The 18,409-nt window shown below is 38.5% G+C and overlaps 1 protein-coding gene across 1 annotated transcript in view; it reads left to right on the top strand.

The window, feature by feature from the left end:
- The window catches only part of LOC122646568 (pyridoxal kinase), a 28,747-nt gene extending 10,706 nt beyond the window's left edge, over nt 1-18,041 (top strand). The window contains exons 8-12 of the mRNA XM_043840145.1: nt 1,436-1,501; nt 8,137-8,193; nt 11,782-11,826; nt 11,944-11,997; nt 17,898-18,041. Coding sequence (XP_043696080.1) covers nt 1,436-1,501; nt 8,137-8,193; nt 11,782-11,826; nt 11,944-11,997; nt 17,898-18,038 — 363 coding nt within the window. The 3' untranslated portion in view covers nt 18,039-18,041. The remainder of the gene's footprint in view (nt 1-1,435; nt 1,502-8,136; nt 8,194-11,781; nt 11,827-11,943; nt 11,998-17,897) is intronic.
- Nucleotides 18,042-18,409: the final 368 nt, after the last annotated feature.

Below are 18,409 nucleotides of genomic sequence, written 5' to 3'. Positions count from 1 at the left end.
GGGCAGAATTCTCACAAAAATCACCTTTCATGTGACCTTCTAGAAAGGAAGAAGAATAGTTGCAGGTTTTAGGTTTCTAATGGATCTATGGTATTAATGGTGGATGAGGACGGTAGTAAGGATTGAATATTGGCAATAGGGATTGAAGGGGGTGGGTTTAGAGGATTAGGAGAAGAAGGGTAATGGTTAATAATGTCAAATACTTACTTGGAGTTGCAGGTCTTCAATGGCAGCAGCTTGAAGATAACTAGAAACAGATCCTCCCGATCTACAAGATGCAAGGAGTCGATTGGAGGTCCACCAATCCCTTATAACAGATCCTCCCGGCCTACAAGACGCAAGGAATCAATTGGAGATCCACTAGTCCCTTCACCTTGATATGGACTCACAAGGCAACACTCAATAGAGCAAAGCAGCAGCAATGGCAGCAAGCAAAAGTCTTTTTTATTAAGCAAATTCGTATTCAATACTTTGCGCCCTTACAACCTTATATAAAAGACTCAAAATTAGACTCTTACACTAAAATGGAAAGGCCTAACCCATTCTTTAACCTACTAGGTAACTTAAACTGACTAGGAAACTGAAATAGACTCAAAATAGAATCATAATCCAGCCCAACTAAACAACTAAAAGAAAAACTAATAAAATCACTTAAATTGAACCACTGGTTTAAACCAGCTTTGGACCGGTTCAATTTAAAACATTAAAAACATGAACATAAAACTAAGTATAGGACTAAACTATCTAATCCCGTATGCAACCTAATTACCCATATTTTAGGCCCATAAAAGTGGTCTATTACATAGAAAACCCCCATGGGATCAAAAGCCCAACATATATATAACCCAACCCTAGACATATTCCTAATAAAATAATCCCATTTCGGTGATGAATCTGCATCACCGAGACATTTAGTCTTCGACACATGTCAATAATGACAAAAACAATAATAGGTGTGTCCTTGTTTTATAGACCAAAACCTATTAATGTTGTAAGCAAAGGTTGCTCTCCCCACATAATTTACATGCTATATGTTCAGACCAATGTTAGTTCGATTGCATCCTTTTAGGCTGCAAGGATTGTATTTGATGCCTCCAGGTTATTGTTTTGTTGGAGAATAGGTTCTTTTTAGGGTGTAGTTACAGAATAAGTTGCCATCAACATTCCTCTTCCCTTTCACTCTCACTTCCTGTGAGAATAACAGAATATTGTATGCCCAGCTTGTCCTTGATGAAGATAACAGATCACCACAGCTAAACTTGCCTGGGAGCATCTTTTCTTCACAAAGCATCTGATAATCATACATACAGAAAGAATAATTTGGTCTAACAGCTGTGTTGTGTATAAGTTATTTTGGCTGCCACAGATGAAATTCTAAAGGCTTCATTGCTACTCTTTTTTATTCTATAAATTAATTTTTGAATTTTGATTTCAGGTTGTGATAACAAGTGTACATATTGGTGAAAGTTTACTCCTCATTGGAAGTCATAAAAAATCGGAGGTATACTCACACATTGAAATGAAGAGCTATTGTTTGTCAGTTTCAACTTAGCTCTGGAACCTGTTACGGGAGAATTACAAGGGGAACCTCCTGAGATACTGGACTTCATAAGTTTGAATATATAGTGATAAAATATTGTTTAAACACAAACTTGAAAATTGTGGTCATGATAAACAATAGGAATTTATCTAATGATCATTATTTATTTATTTATTCAGCCAAACCCAACCTATGTCTTTCTACTCTTTTTTTTTGGGTATCATGTTGATTTTCATTGTATACTTTCAGATCAAAATTCTACCTTTCAATTTCCTTGAATTTCTTATGTTATTTGACCCTTATGATCTTAGAAATAGATGCAAGGGTTGTTTTAAGTGAGTGCTGGTCATCAGCCTGTTTGGAAACAAGCAAATATATTCAGTTTCCAATCACTTAATGCGATCCAATGGAGAGTGAAGCACAGAAAAGATACAATGACTTGAATTGATTTTTAATTGGATTTAATTTCCTTTAGCTTAGAATTTAGTTGCTAATGGACTTGATCTGACAGTTGACTTACTGTTGTAGTGTTGTCACAATAAATGAATACCATACTCACTGGACTTTTGAAGTGAGATGTTTGAGATCATGTTAATCCAAGTGAGACATGAATATATCTTTTGGACTCATAAAATAATTTTTTGTGAAGCTTAAGGGCGCAGTAAATGATGCATTCAGGAGCGATATTGGTGTGAACCATTTAGTTCCTGATTTTATCATGAAATTAGAGAAAGTGAAAAATTAGAAAACACAAATCTATCACATACACACACACACACATACACAATAGATGTTCTGTGGAAAAAGGATGGAGTTTTTATTTTTTATTTTTATGAAATATGAGTTTACTTCTGCTTCTTAAACCCACTTTTATAAAGTTTTTAACCGTAAGATCTGCTCTTAAATAACCCACTATACTTATTCTTAGAGTGCAATATGGTACATTATGTATTTGGTACTAGTTTAATATTTGTAGTGCCTTGTTTATCACAAAGTTTTTATATGCTTATGGCCGAATTTCAATGTCATTTCCCAGTGAACTATGAATATTGGAAACTGTTAAGATTATCGTATTTAGGTGCTTGGGGTTATTTATGTCTTTTGTGGTTCCTTTTAGTTAGTTCTAATTAGTTTTATGTCTCAAGGGTATTTTGGGGTTTTCTATTGTAACTCATTAATGTTTTATTATAAATAAACATCTCTCTCATGATTTAGTAATTCAACTAAATCGTGAGAAGTCTTCTTTTCTCTTTCGGTTTTACTCTCTCTTCATTTCTTCTTCTTCTTCTTCTTCTTTGCTTTCTTCTTCTAGTTGTCTTGCTACAGATTAGGTTTTAGTTTCAGTTCTGCTACATGGTATCAGAGCATTGAATTCTGATCCACGAGATTCTCCTTGCTGCTGCTGTTTTGAAGGGTTTTCACCTCTTTGTTTATATCGTGGTCTACAACAACCATATGCTGCTTATATTGATCTAAACTCTAGTCATATATTCATGAAGGACTAGAGTTCTTTGCTACGCTGCAACTGCTTGTGTGTGTCCCTGCTGCTGTTCGAAGCCCTTGAAGATTGGTTCCTTGCTTGCTCTAAAACCCTGACAATCGATATTCCAAAATGGGCTGAGGAAATTGATTTGTTTGTTTTTCTGGGATCTGTTCTTCATCCTTGCTACTGGATTTACAGTGATTATACATCATTGGTGCTGGTTATCATCGAAGATTATACTTCTGTATTGGGCTGTTCTGCCCTACTCTTCAAGGCTATCGATTTTACCTTGATCAGGGTTTTTGTTTATTTTCTCTTGGGATGTTATTGCATTGGTGTTTGCATCTATTAATTTCCCTAATGGCTGATACTAAGTCTTCTACCGACAACTTTAACATTCAGATTACCAGTGTGAAGCTGAATGGTGCTTCTAATTATCTACTTTGGTCTCAAGCCTTTGAGGTCTATATCACTGCTCGCCGGAAGATGAAATACCTTACCATAGACCCTCTGCCATCCATTGATGACAAATATGATGATTGGAAAGCTGAGAATGCAACCCTTCTTTGCTGGCTTTGGATAGCATGGAACCCTCCATTGCTTCTAATGTTATGTTCCATAAAACTGCCAAGGGTGTTTGGGAAGAACTCAAGCAAAGGTACTCTCAAGATACAAATCTGTCCCGAATTTATGATCTCTATGAGAAATTCTTCTCTTTTAAACAAGATGGAAAATCCCTTGGTGAGTATTACAGTTCATTGAAGGGGATGTGGGAAGAATTTAATGTATACCAGCCTATCTCTACTGATGCTGTTGTAATTAAGTCCCAACGATCTGAATTTTTGGTTGCCAAATTTCTCTCTGGGTTAGATTCGATCTTCAATCTGTCAAAAGTCAATTGTTGACTGGAGAGAAGATCTCCTCTATGAATGAAGCATATTGTCGGCTCCAGAGAGTTGTATCCCCTTCAGTGGTGAAGTCTGATTCAGCTCCTACCAACAAAGATAATTCTACCCTGTTCACTTCTACTGGAGGGCGTGGCCGTGGTGGTGGTGGTACCTCTTCTCGCGGTCGTGGTTCTACTTTTGGGCATGGTCGTGGCGCTGGTTCTGGAGGTCGTGGGAATATGTCTAACACTGCTGGTTCTGGTTCTGTTGATGCTAGTTCTCGATGGTGCACTCATTGTAATCAGTCTAATCATACTATTGATAAGTGTTGGCTCAAACATGGCAAACCACAGTGGGCCCGTGAGCAATTTGCAAACTCTGCTGTATCTAATGGCGGGGCTGATTCTGTGCACTCTTCTGACACTGCCCCGGGATCCTCCACTGATGGTGGTAATTCTTCTAATGATCTAGTCTCTCAACTCTTACAACGAGTCTAGCAACTTGAGGCTTCTTCTTCTACATCTACCGCTGTCCTTGCCCACTCAGGTACTACTGCTTGCTTCGCATCCTCATCCTCTTTGTGGGTCATTAACTCCGGAGCATCTTCTCACATGACCGGTAAGCCTAATTTGTTTTCATCTTACACACAACCTTCTATGTCATCTCGAATTTCTATTGCAGATGGATCCTCTATCCCAGTCACTGGTAATGGGAAAGTTTCCTTGTCTTCTGACATATCTTTAACTAATGTTCTCCATGTTCCCAAGCTTCCTCTTAATCTTTTGTCTGTTAGTCAATTAACTAAAACTTTGAATTGTTCTATAACCTTTCACCCTTCTTATTGTGTCTTTCAGGATCTTGCAACAAAGACGAAGATTGGTGGCGGGTATGAGAAGGGAGGCCTATATTACTTTGATTTGGGGACTACATCCACTGCAGTGGTTGGTACTTCTCCTGGCGTATCTCCTTTACATTGGCACTATCGGCTAGGACATCCTTCTCTATCTAAGCTGCAGCAACTTGTTCCCAGTTACAAGTTTGTCTCCCGTATCTAGTGTGAAGCTTGTGAGCTTGGCAAGCATCATCGTACTGTTTTTCCTTTGAGTCCAGAGTCTAGGAGTACTTCTTTATTTCAGTTGGTTCATTCCGATATTTGGGGTCCTTGTAGGGTCAAAAGTCGGTTAGGGTTTTCTTATTTTGTTAGTTTTATTGATGATCATTCTCGGATGACATGGCTGTACCTCTTAAAGGATCGATATGAATTTGTTTCTATCTTCAAACAGTTTTATAATGAAATTCGAGTTCAATTTGGTGTTCCTTTAAAAAATTTGCGTACTGACAATGCCCTTGAATTAATTCAGCGTGAGGTCTCTCAGTTTTGTTCTGACAATGGCATTCTTCACCAAACTTCTTGCTCTTATACACCCCAACAAAATAGTGTGGCCGAGTGCAAGAATCGCCATTTGTTAGATGTCGCTCGTTCTTTGATGTTTCATATGCATGTTCCCAAACTCTATTGGGCAGATGCAGTATTGACAGCTTTTTTTCTAATTAATCGTATGCCTTCATCTGTTCTAAATAATCAAATTCCTTTCAAAGTAGTGTTTCCTGATCGGGCTGTTTTCTCTCTTTCTTCTCGTGTTTTTGGGTGTTAGTGTTTTGTTCATGTGCTTCGCCCCGGGCTTGATAAGTTATCTCCTCGGGCTGTTAAGTGTTTATTTCTTGGATATTCTTGTACCCAGAAGGGGTATCGATGTTTTGACCTTGTTACTCGCCAACAGTTTATTTCTGCTGACGTTACCTTTTTCGAGAGTTCCCCTTATTTTGCTAGTTCCTCTGTTGATGTTCATCTTGATGAAGTTGGTCGGGTTGCTGCCCCTGCTCCTCTTCCTCCTCTTCCTCTGCCGATAGCTGCCCCACCTGTTCAGGTTTATGTGCGTCGTCACCAACAGCAGCCGCTGCTCCCACTTTAACCTATTGCGGACCCACCTTTACTACCACCAGCTGATTCTTTGCCTGCAGATCCTCCTGTTGATGTTGATGATCTCCCTATTGATCAGAGAAAAGGTACTCGTACTTGCACTACCCGTCCTCTTTATCCTCTGGCAAATTATGTCTGTTTCTCATCTTCCCTCTCATTATCATGCTTTTGCTACTGCATTACATTCTACTTTTATTCCCTCTTCTTATACCCTTGCTATGTCTCACCCTGAGTGGAAAAATGCTATGGATGTGGAGATGGAGGCTCTCATCTCTTGTAAGACTAGGTCTTTGGTTGATCTCCCACCTGGTAAGGATCTTGTTAAGTGTCGTTGGGTGTACACGGTGAAGTACAATCCCGATGGTACTGTGGAGCGGCACAAGGCCCGTTTGGTTGCCAAGGGGTTTACCCAGACCTATGGGGTCGATTACTTTGAGACTTTCTCTCCTGTTGCACGGCTGAATTCAGTTCGTATCTTGCTTTCTTTGGCTGTTAACCTTGACTGGCCCCTTTTCCAGATGGATGTGAAGAATGCTTTCTTATATGGTGACCTGCAGGAGGAGGTGTATATGGAGCAACCTCCTGGGTATGTTGCTCAGGGGGAGGATAGTGTCCGAGTTTGTCGCCTTTATAAGGCAATTTATGGACTGAAACAGTCTCCCCGTGCCTGGTTTGATAAATTTAGCAGTGTTGTTGCTAGTTGTGGATTTTCTCAGTGCTACTCTGATCACTCTATCTTTGTTAGACGACAGGGGTCTAATGTGGTCATCTTAGCAGTATATGTTGATGATATTATTATCACTGGTAATGATGCTTCTAGGATTGCACAGGTGAAGACATATCTACTTGACAATTTTCAGATTAAGGATTTGGGTAACCTCCGGTATTTTCTTGGCATTGAGGTTGTTCGCAGTTCTCGCGGTCTAAGCTTGTCCTAAAGGAAGTATGTTCTTGATTTATTTGATGAGACAGGTATGACGGGTTGTAAACCTATTGATACTCCTATGGATCCTCATGTCAAGTTTGGTGCTTCTGATGACACAGCCTTTAGTGATCCATACCAGTATCGACGCCTGGTCGGTAGACTTATCTATCTTACAGTTACTCGTCCTGATATCTCTTTTGTTGTGGATGTTATCAGTCAGTTCATGCAGACACCTAAGCAAGTTCATTGGGAGGCTGCGTGTCGTATTTTATGTTACCTTAAGGGTGCTCCTGGCAAGGGGCTTGTCTATCTCCGTCATGAACACACTAGCATTGTTGGATTTTCTGATGCCAATTGGGCTGGTTCTGATGGTGATCGTAGATCTACTACTGGTTATTGTACTTTCTTTGGTGGTAACTTAGTTACTTAGAATAGCAAGAAACAGACTACTGTTGCTCGTTCCAGTGCAGAGGCTGAGTACAAAGCTATGGCTCATACAGCTGCTGAATTGATGTGGGTTCGTTCCTTTACTCATGAGCTTGGTTATTTCAGTGATCAGCCCATGGAGATGTACTGTGATCCAGGCTACTATTTATATTGCCAACAACCCGGTGTTTCATGAACGAACCAAACACATTGAAGTTGACTGTCATTTTGTTCGCGATGCAGTTCTAAAGAAGTTGATTACTACTCCTTTTGTTCGGTCCCAGTTTCAGCTTGGAGATATGTTTACCAAAGCTTTGTTTCGACCACAGTTTGCAAGTGGCTGTTCCAAGCTGGATCTTGGTGATGTCTACGCTCCAGCTTGAGGGGGAGTGTTAAGATTATCGTATTTAGGTGCTTGGGGTTATTTATGTCTTTTGTGGTTCCTTTTAGTTAGTTCTAATTAGTTTTATGTCTCAAGGGTATTTTGGGGTTTTCTATTGTAACTCATTAATGTTTTATTATAAATAAACATCTCTCTCACGATTTAGTAATTCAACTAAATCGTGAGAATTCTTCTTTTCTCTCTCGGTTTTACTCTCCTTTTCTTCTTCTTCTTCTTCTTCTTTGCTTTCTTCTTCTAGTTGTCTTGCTACAGATTAGGTTTTAGATTCAGTTCTACTACAGAAACTATGGTTTCTTAGCCTATGAACATGGCATATTTCTCTTCTCTAAAGGTTTATCTGGAATCTATTATTTGATTGTGTATCTTTTTGGTTTTTTAAATCCATGTTCTGATCTTAGAGGCAAATATATTGTTCTTGTATGAATGGAAGTAACATTGATCCATCGTCAATGATTACCTATAAATTTTCATTGACTACATGATTATTGCAGGGTCAACCTCTCGAGCAATTCAAGATTGTGATAGCCAAAATTCCTGCATATTTTACGGTATGTTGTTTATGCTGTTTGTTGCCTAAAAGTCCGGCTTTTGTTTCTCTGCAACTGGAGATTCTTTTGGTTTGCTAGAGATTGACCTGTAACTTCTTCAAACTAATAAGTAATTTTAATCCTAATTTTTCTTAGTTTTTGTTTGAGTAATATTGACCACGTGACCTCATGATTGCATTGCATTACTCATTACTCCTTTTTCCTTAGGGGGGAGGGGGGTTATTCTGTGTTTCTGTTTCTGTGACGAGTTAAAATTCTGTGCTTCCATTGGTTTTATTCGAGTCCTTCACTCACTTCTATCTAGGAGAAAGTGAGGTTAATAATAACAAGCTTTCCAGAGATTTTACTATGATTAACATGGCATCTCATGGTTGGGTCTGTTTCTGGGTCGCTAAAATTTCTTTCTTGCAGATCACAGGACAGCTTGTAGTTCTTTGTAGCTTTCTAAAGATTGAATTTTTACACGGGTACTATTTCAAATTGATCAAATTGTTTATCATGAAGACGAGGTTGAAAATATTTAACCTTCTAGAGCTTTTGTTATGATTGACTGGCTGGGGAATATCAACAGGTCTGATATATTACATTGCTAACTCCGATAATATCTAAGTTAAGAACTGATTTACCGAACCCATTCTTGTTTATGGGTATGGTGATCTGTGACTGTGGAGCCATGTTTGATAACTTGTCAATCTGACCAAGCCCTAGGAAAGGGGAATGGGGAGTTCTTGCATCAGTATGACCATTTGATTATTAGTTTTGTTCAGTTTCTTGGATTGTTTCGCATTTTTATAAACTAACTTCAGAGTGAGAGCCAAACTAGGAGTGGGGTAAGGCTTGAAAAACATGAAGGCCTTATTTAAGTTATGCTTTTGCTTCTGAATTTTTATATGCCGGTATAATTCGCTTAGTGGTAGAACACGGAGTGCTAGCCAATCTTTCTAAGTAGAATCTTAATTCTTTCTGTTAATTTTTATTTCTGAACCTATTGAAGATTACTGTTAGTTTTCCTCACTAGAACCCCCATAGTACAACAACAAACTGAGCCTTATCCCAACTTAATGGGGTCAGCTACATGGATCCAAACAAAACAAAGCAGGGAAAACTGTGGTCTAAACAAAAAAAGGGGAATAAAGAGATAGGAAAAGAGGGATGGGAAATGAGATGAGAAATGAAAAATGGAAAATTGACAAATGAAAGATGGGAAATAAAAAGAAAAATGAAAGATGGAAGATGAAAGTAAGAGGAAAGAGGCACAGCCCAGAAAGTTAGGAGAATCTCAGCTAAATTGGGTTTGCTACATAGATCCTTGCCCTCCAATAGGCTCTATCCTAGGTCATACTTGGTACAAGACCTAGACTATGCATGTCCTTCCTCGCAACTTCTCCTATGGTCATTTTAAGCCTGCCCCTAGCTCTTTTAGCTCCTTCAATTGTGATCATATCACTCCTTGTTACTGGGGCATACCTGTGCCTCCAGTGAAGACTCTCTCGAAGCTTGTCATTGATCAGGGCAAATCCCAAGTCAACTTCTAATACGTTCATTCTGTACTTTATCTTAACATCCTCATCTTTGCTACACATAGCTTCTCAATATGACACTTCTTAATTGCCCAACATTCTGCCCAATACATCATAGCCGGTCGTACAACAGTCCTATAAAGGAAAATGTTGGTCACACAACATTCCGGACGCACCTGTTCACTTCATCCATCCCACTTTAATTCTTTGTGAAACATCAACCTCTATGTCACCTTCTTGATTTATGATTGACCCCAGATATCTTAAATAGTCACTTTGCGGTATCTCTCTTTCCTCAATTCGCACCATGTCAGTATCCATCATAGTGGCAAAAATTACACATCATATACTCCGTCTTAGTTTTACTAATCTTAAACCCTCTTGTTTCCAAGGTTGATCTGCATAGCTCTAACTTAGCGTTAATCCCTTCTTTTGTCTCATCTACCAAAACGATATCATCAGCGAAGAGCATACACCACGGGATCTCGTCTTGAATGCTCTTGGTTAAGTCGTCTATGATAAGCACAAATAGATAAGGGCTTAAGGCTGATACCTAATGTAACCCAATCATAATTGGGAATTCCTTGCCCTGACATCACACAGATCTTCAATTACATCCACTAGAATCCCCATAGTATTCTTCAAGATTAGCACCATAAATGCAATTCCTGTTCATGGTACTGTTCCAATTGACCACTCACCTAATCTAACCCCCTTCACTCCAAATTGAAACCACATCTTTTTTACACCATGCTTCACCAATATTATCCGTACTTTCCATTAAAATCCTCATTCATTTATGAAATATCTTTGCTTTTTTGCTTCTCTGGCATGTCAGGATCAACCACAATCTTAATGCACTATTTTGTGGAAATCCTCCATCCAGCTATGCTTTTTAATCTCACGCCACGTTTTCTAATCCTAACTCAGGTTCTCCAACACTCCCAACAAGGGGCACTATGGATTCTGTATTCATTGTAGTCAATGATGATCCATATGCTAGGGTTTGTTCCAAGTATGACCTCAGACAGAGCCTACTGGAGGTCAAGGATCCATGTCGCAGACCCCATTTAGCTGAGATTCTCCTGACGGGTTGGGCTATGCCTCTTTCCTCTTACTATCTTTCATTTTTCTATTTATTTCCCGTCTTTCTCTCATCTCTTTCCCCATCCTTTTTTTTTTTTTGGGGGGGGGGGTTTAAAACTATGTTTTCCATACTTTGTTTTGTTTGGATCCATGTAGCCGACCTCATTAAGTTGGGATAAGGCTGAGTTTGTTGTTGTTGATGATCCATATGCAGTTTCATGGCCATATCTGATTCTTGTTGATATCCATATCAACAGACAATGGCTGTACTCTAGAGTCTAGCCTTTGTTATCATATCCTTGAGATCAGATGCTTGTGGCTCGCACTAATAAGCCATATGTTTGGAGGTGCAATGCTTGTGGATGCGTGAAAAGCTATTTAACGTCATAAACCATACTTCTGTGTTATAGTTTGCAATATATCTAAAATAAATTGAACTCAATGATTTAGTTCTAGAAAATCATTTGGGAAAAATGATTAAACAGGTAGTCATGATCATTGGTAAAAAAGCAAAAAGTGAAAGTATCTGTACACGTCTGTAAGCATTACCAAAATATACAACTGCTTGGATAATCAGCCTCAACATTTAATGACTTATATTTAACTATATATCATCTCTTTCATAAACTAGGAGATTGTGCTGGAAAAACCTACCTTTATGACCACATGATAGCCCATTTGGTCACATAAACCTTGGTAAGGACTTTATAGTTTTTCACTTGGCAGCTTATCAATTGGTCTTGGCGAAACTACTTAGCTACTTTGGTTGTGACTTTAACCACCTTTCTCATATTTTTTGTTGCTGTTTTATATTTCCATCACTTGAAGCGATGTAGGTTTGAATTAGCTAATGGTCTCCTTGATGTAGAAAGAATGTATTGGCCTAGGAGTTGCTTCTCATAATTGTTGCTCCTCATTTTTGTTCGCCCGAAATGCCAGTTTTATGTTTTTCTACTGATGTATATAGCGGATATAATTGTAGGGCACAGGAGATCTAATGACTGCACTATTACTGGGATGGAGCAATGTAAGGCTTCTCATATTTTTCTTATCAGGCTCAATCCATGCCATAAACTTATCATTAGTAGCAAAATATCTAGGTTGCAAGTTTATATTCTTGTTGCTTTTTATTTTGGCTTTTCAGAAATATCCAGACAACCTTGATAGAGCGTCAGAGCTTGCAGTATCTAGCTTGCAGGTATGTCTTCCGCTGCTTCTAGTTTTATTTTCCGAAATATATCCATGCGGCTTGTATAAGTTTGGGAGTAGAGAATTCCCTTGCCTACTTGTCACCACATCCAGGCGCTGAAGTGGCTCGTTGCTTATAGGGGACGTCGTAGCTAACCCTTGCTCACTATTCACTACACCCGAGTCAAAGTGTAGCGCATCGCTTCTTGGGGGGATACCCTAGTAGAACGTTGAAAATATAAGGTTCTAAGATCCATGCAAAAATGGTTCTTGCACCATGGAAGGATGCGGGTAAAGAAGCAAGTCCAAAAGCGTAGGATCAGATTAAGGGTTCTCACACCATGGACGAGTGCAGGTAAAGAAGCTAGTCCAAAAACGTAGGATTAGATTAACATCTTGGAACATAGGATCTTTAACGGGTAACAGTCTAGAATTGATAAATGCTATAAGGAGGAGGATTAACATAGCTTGCATTCAAGAGACTAGGTGGAAGGGTAAAAAAACTAAAGAGTTGGATGACTTTAAACTTTGGTATACAGGATATAAAGGTAATAGATGTGGAGTGGGCAAAGTAGTCGATAAGGATTTAAAAATTATGTGGATGTTAAAAGATTTGGTGATAGGATTATATCCATCAAGCTTGTGTTGGAGAAAGAGGTTGTTAATATAATTAGCGCTTACACACCAAGTAGGATTAGATGAAAAATGTAAGATATAATTTTGAGAACACATGGATGGATTAGTGCAAAGTTTTAATTAAGGAGAAAAGATTATTATCAGAGGACATCTAAATGGACATGTTGGAAGTAATCATAGGGGCTATGAAAGAGTACGTGGTGTATATGGTTTTGGAGTGAGGTATTTGAAGGGGACTTCAGTTTTAGATTTTGTTGTGGCTTATGATTTATCTATAGTAAACGCATACTTTGAAAAGGGAGAGGATCATTTAGTTCCTTCAAAAGTGGGCATTATAGTAGCCAAATAGATTTCTAATTAACTAGAAGGATTGATAGGTTGTTATGTAAGGGTTGTATGTTTATACTAAAAGAGAGCCTAACCGCACAACATAGATTAGTGGTCATAGATATGTCTCTATGCCGAATCGTAAGAAAGGTGAGATTATTTGCCCTAGGATAAGGTGGTGGAGCTTAGAAAGAGAAAACTTGAAATCATTTACTAATAAATTGGTTAAACAGGGAATGTGGGACTTTGATCGAGACCCTGATTTCGATGTGGAATGAGACTACTTTTATTAAAAAGGTTACTAAAGATGTCCTAGGAGAATCTAAAGGAAAATGTCATTCATCTAAGGAGACTTGGAGGTGAGATGATGAGGTTCAAGTAGACATTAATGCTAAGAAAGCGAGTTTTAGACCGACAAACACTAAAGATGTAGAAGATTTAAAAAGGTATAAATTTGCTAAAAACAAACATAAGAAGATTGTGGAAAAAGCTAGGGCGAAGAAATATGATGATCTTTATAACAATTTGAGCACAATGGAAAGGGAAAAAACTATCTATAAGATAGCGTGTTAGATGTATTAAAAGTGAAGATGATGAAGTTAGAATAAGGGATGTGGACAATAAGGAGAGATGAAAAATTATTTTTACAGTTTATTAGATGAAGACATTTCGAGTATTAGTATCCCGAAATGTCGTAGATATGTATTACCCTTCAAGACACCACATGTTGTAGATATGTACGAAAAATTAGGGTGCCTGAAACAAAAAAAGTTTTAAGGAGGATGAGAGTAGGTAAGGCACTAGGTCCAGATGGGGTCCCAATCGAAGTGTGGAAGAGCTTAGGAATCCGTGATTTATCTTGGGTAACCAAGTTGTTTAATAAGATTGTGAGCACAAAGAAATGCCAGATGAATGGAGGAGAAGCATTGTGGTTCCGATTTATAAAAATAAAGGTGATATTCATAGCTGTAATAACTAGAGGCATAAAACTAATGAATCATACAATGAAATTATGGGAGAGAGTTATTGAAACTCGTTTGACACAAGAAACTATTATTACGGATAACAAGTTTGGTTTTATGCCAGGAAAATCAATGACTGAAGCTATTTACTTAGGAGACTCATGGAAAGATTTAGAGAATGCCAGGATCTCCATATGGTCTTTATTAACCTAGAAAAAACTTATGACAGTCCCTAGATAGTTAATTTGGCCAGTATTAAAGAAAAGTGCGTCAAGTAAATATGTGGACATAGCTAAAGATATGTATAATGATGTGGTGACTAGTGTAAGAACTATTTTTTTTTTTTGGGGGGGGGGGGGTGGTTAGGGGACAAGGTAGTGAATTCCCAATTATAATTGGGTTACATCACTGATCAGCTTTGAGCCCTTATTTGTTTACATTTGTCATAGATGATTTAACCAGAGACATTTAGGATAAGATTCCTTGGTGTATGTTTTTTGCTGATGATATTGTTTGTGGAGAGACAGAAACAAGGATTAACACCAAGTTGGAGTTATGGAGATTGACCTTGGAATCAAAATGTTTTAAGATAAGTAGAACAAAGACGGAGTATATAGTATGTAACTTTAGTTACACTAGGACGGATAATGAGGTGGTGAAAATTGATGAGAGGGAGATTCTGTAAAGTGATTATTTTAAGTATTTGGGTCATGCAGATTCATCACCGAAATGGGCTTATTTTATTAGTAATAAGTCTAGGGTTGGGTTACATACATGTTGGATCCCATGGGTTTTCTATGTAATAGGCCACTTTTATGGGCCTAAAATATGGGTAATTAGGTTGCGTACGATATTAGATGATTTAGTCCTATACTTAGTTTTATTTTCATGTTTTTAATGTTTTAAATTGAACCGGTCCAAAGCTAGTTTGAACCAGTGGTTCAATTTAAGTGATTTTAGTAGTTTATCTTTTAATTGTTTAGTTGGGCTGGATAATGATTCTATTTTGAGTCTATTTCAATTTCCTAGTCAGTTTAAGTTACCTAATAGGTTAAGGATTGTGTTAGGCCTTTCCTTTAGTGTAGGAGTCTAATTTTGAGTCTTTTATATAAAGTTTTAAGGGGGGCAACACGAATTTGATTAATAAAAAAACTATTGCTTGCTGCCATTGCTGATGCTGCCCTGATCTGTTGAGTGTTGCCTTGTAAGTCATATCAAGGTGAAAGGACTGGTAGATCTCCAGTTGACTCCTTGCGTCTTGTAGACCGGGAGGATCTGTTATTTGGCTTCAAGCTGCTGCCATTGAAGATCTGCAACTTCAAGTAAGTGTTTAATATCATCAACCATTCCCCTTCTTCTCCTAATCCTGTAAACCCTGCCCCATCAATCCCCATGGCCAACACTCAAACCACAGATCTATTAGAACCCTAAAACCTGCAACTATTCTTCTTCCCTTCTAGAAGATCACATGCAAGGTGGTTTTCGCGAGAATTCTGCCCAGCCAAATCTAACCGTTAAAACCTGCTAAAATTTTGATCGAAACTTCCTCAAACTCTAAGAGAGACTTGATCCAAAATTTAGTACCATCCACGCAGTCGATTGCCTGAAATTACACTTTTAACCCTCTCTCCTATATCTACTAGGAAACCTCCATAACTCCAGATTTAACCATCTGATTTAGCTATAACTTTCAGCATATAACTCCCTCCACCCTACCCACACTCGACCTAACTATTAATCCCATTCAACCACCTGATTTCCTATTATTATAAATCGTAGATTTCATCATCTTCCACCTTTCAAAACCCTAACCCTAGTTGCTGCCCAAATCCATCTAACCTATTCTACCCATCCAAAACCCATAAAACCTAGTTCATTAGACTCCCCTACACCTGCCTAGCTTTACCATATAAGATACATCCCCATTACCCTAATCCTAACCCTAAAATTAACCTAAAATCTCAATTCTGCCCCCATCGAATCAACAACTCAACAGGTCCTGGTTTGTCTGGCTCCTAGTAGGTTTCCTACCTATCTAGGACTACATTACTGGCTCAGTCATAAATAAAAAGGAGAAATAGAGGATGATGTTCCACACAAAATTAAAATTGGATGGATGAAGTGGACAGGTGTGTCCGGAGTGTTGTGTGATCGGCATATTCCTTTAAAATTAAAAAGGAAAATTTTATAGGACTGTCATATGACTGGCTATGATGTATGGTGTGTATTATTGGGTAGTTAAGAAACATCATATAGATAAATTCAGTGTAGCTGAGATGAGGATGTTGAGATGGATGTGTGGTAAAGCTAGGAAGCATAAAATAAGGAATGAACAAATTAAAGCTGATTTCAGAGTAGCTCCGATACATGATAAGCTATGAGAAAGTTGTTTGAAGTTCCATGGCCATGTACAACGGAGGCCTTTAGATGCTCCAGTATAGAGGAGTGATTTGATTCAGATTGAAGGAGCTAAAAAAGCCAGGAGTAGACCTAAAATGACTCTGGGAGAAGTGGTGAGGAAAGACATGCATAGCTTAGGCCTTGTCACAAGTATAGCTTTAACTAGAACTGTTTGGAGGGTAAAGATCCATGTGGCCGACCCCATTAGTTGAGATAAGGCTGAGCATAGTTGTCAAGGCGTCGCCTGGGCGTCCAGGTACCTTTCTCTCGCCTTGATTTCTGGTGTCCCCTAGGCGACGCCTTGTCGCCTTGACAACTATGAGGCTGAGTTGGGTCCACCTGATAAACACATTGAAGAGATCAAAATATAATTGGTGCTAGATGGGTCTAATTGATATCGGTTTGTTTACCTTCTATGGTATCGATGATAGCCCTCTTAAACCTACCACATTGCCATCCCCTCACCTCTCATGATTGTATTAGTATTCCCCACCCAACTTAGGCCCTAAGTAAACCAAAGAGAACCAAATCAAAAGAGACCAGATCTGGAACCTAGAATTAGGAGAACCCTTCTAAAATTATTTGAAATCCATACTCGTGGCCCGTCATACATGGGGCTCACAAATTTTACAATTTTCATGAGGTGGGTACCTGTGAGACGAGGCAGGGCAAATCTAGCACCCTAAGTTTCTCAAAGACCATCCTAATACTTACCTTATAAAGTTCATACCATGCCTGAACCAATAGGGGTGGAACAGTGGAAGTACCTACTTTAGTGAGCGCTATTGCTATTCCTAGGGTAAAGGACTTCCACCTCTCTCTCTCTCTCTCCATGTTATCCTTGTGTGTATTTCAAACCCTAATACCAAAAACTTCAATCCTAGCCTGCTGCCAGCGAAACCTAGCCCAATGAATCCTAGCATCAGGTTTCTAACCAACCTTTATACGAGATGACTAACCATCTAAGCAAGCTGTGACCTTTCTCTTCCCCTTCAATCCTCTCTATTGGATTTTCTTGTGATTACGAATTGCTTGTTTGAGAAGGATCTATAATTTTCTTTTGGTACCTTTATTCTTTCTTCTAAAGGCCAAAGCCCACCTTTCTTTGTCAGATTTAAACCCTGCTACCATCTTGCCTACTAAATTGTAGTTCAATTTTCATAAACCAGAGCTGAACTTCTACAAAGTCCAATTTCCCATTTGCTGGCCTAGTGTTACAGAATTATGTACTAAATGTGTTTGAAAAAACTTGTGAGCCAGAGTTTCTGTGTCACTTGACCTTTTCTTTTTCTATTTGCTTTCAGTTATCAAAATATAAACTTCCTTTTTGTTTTTACATTTTTGGGTCAAATACACCAATGTTAGCAGCCTTTAAGCTGAAACTCACCGTGAGTAGAAATGGACATGGTTAACATCCATTTTTGGGGCAAACAAGCTATCAATATGTCAGATAGAAGTCCCTTCAACCATACTTGGCTTGATGGCGGACAGCTTGTCCCTTTCCCATATGGAAACATTGTTGCTCTGTTTGATGTAGTCTTTTTAAGATTGGTGAGACTTTAATAATCATTACTAATTTTCGCAGGCCCTGTTGCGAAGGACAATAAATGATTATAAAAGTGCAGGATTCGATCCTCAATCAAGCAGTTTAGAGATCAGATTAATTCAAAGCCAGGAAGACATTCGCAATCCACAAGTTAATTACAAGGCAGAGAAATATACTTGAGAGGTACATTAGTTTTCCATTTCATATTCATCTGAGGGCTGAGTCCTGAACTCCTGATCATTTTACTTCTAGTGTTCATGCTTGTCTCATCTTCTTGAAAGGACCACTTGAGTGTTTATATGGGAAAATACAGAGTTTTAACCATTCCTTGAATTTTTCTTTCCCTCCCCCCTCCCCCCTCCCCTCCCCTCCCCTCCCATGAAGTTGTACAAGACAAGAAGCAGAGTATCATCCTTAAAGTTGTGGAGGGCAGAAGTGCGCTGGCTGAGAATTATTCAATAATCCAATGTTGTTTTTCCCTCTACTTATACAGAAAACAAAGAGAATGGTGAATAATTTATTAATGGAAGTTAATTGTGTGATTGCTTTTG

The sequence above is a fragment of the Telopea speciosissima genome, chromosome 11, assembly GCF_018873765.1.
Source record: "Telopea speciosissima isolate NSW1024214 ecotype Mountain lineage chromosome 11, Tspe_v1, whole genome shotgun sequence".
NCBI lineage: Eukaryota > Viridiplantae > Streptophyta > Magnoliopsida > Proteales > Proteaceae > Telopea > Telopea speciosissima.
The sequence above is the reverse complement of the archived record's forward strand: the minus strand, read 5'-3'. Positions and strand labels throughout refer to the sequence as shown.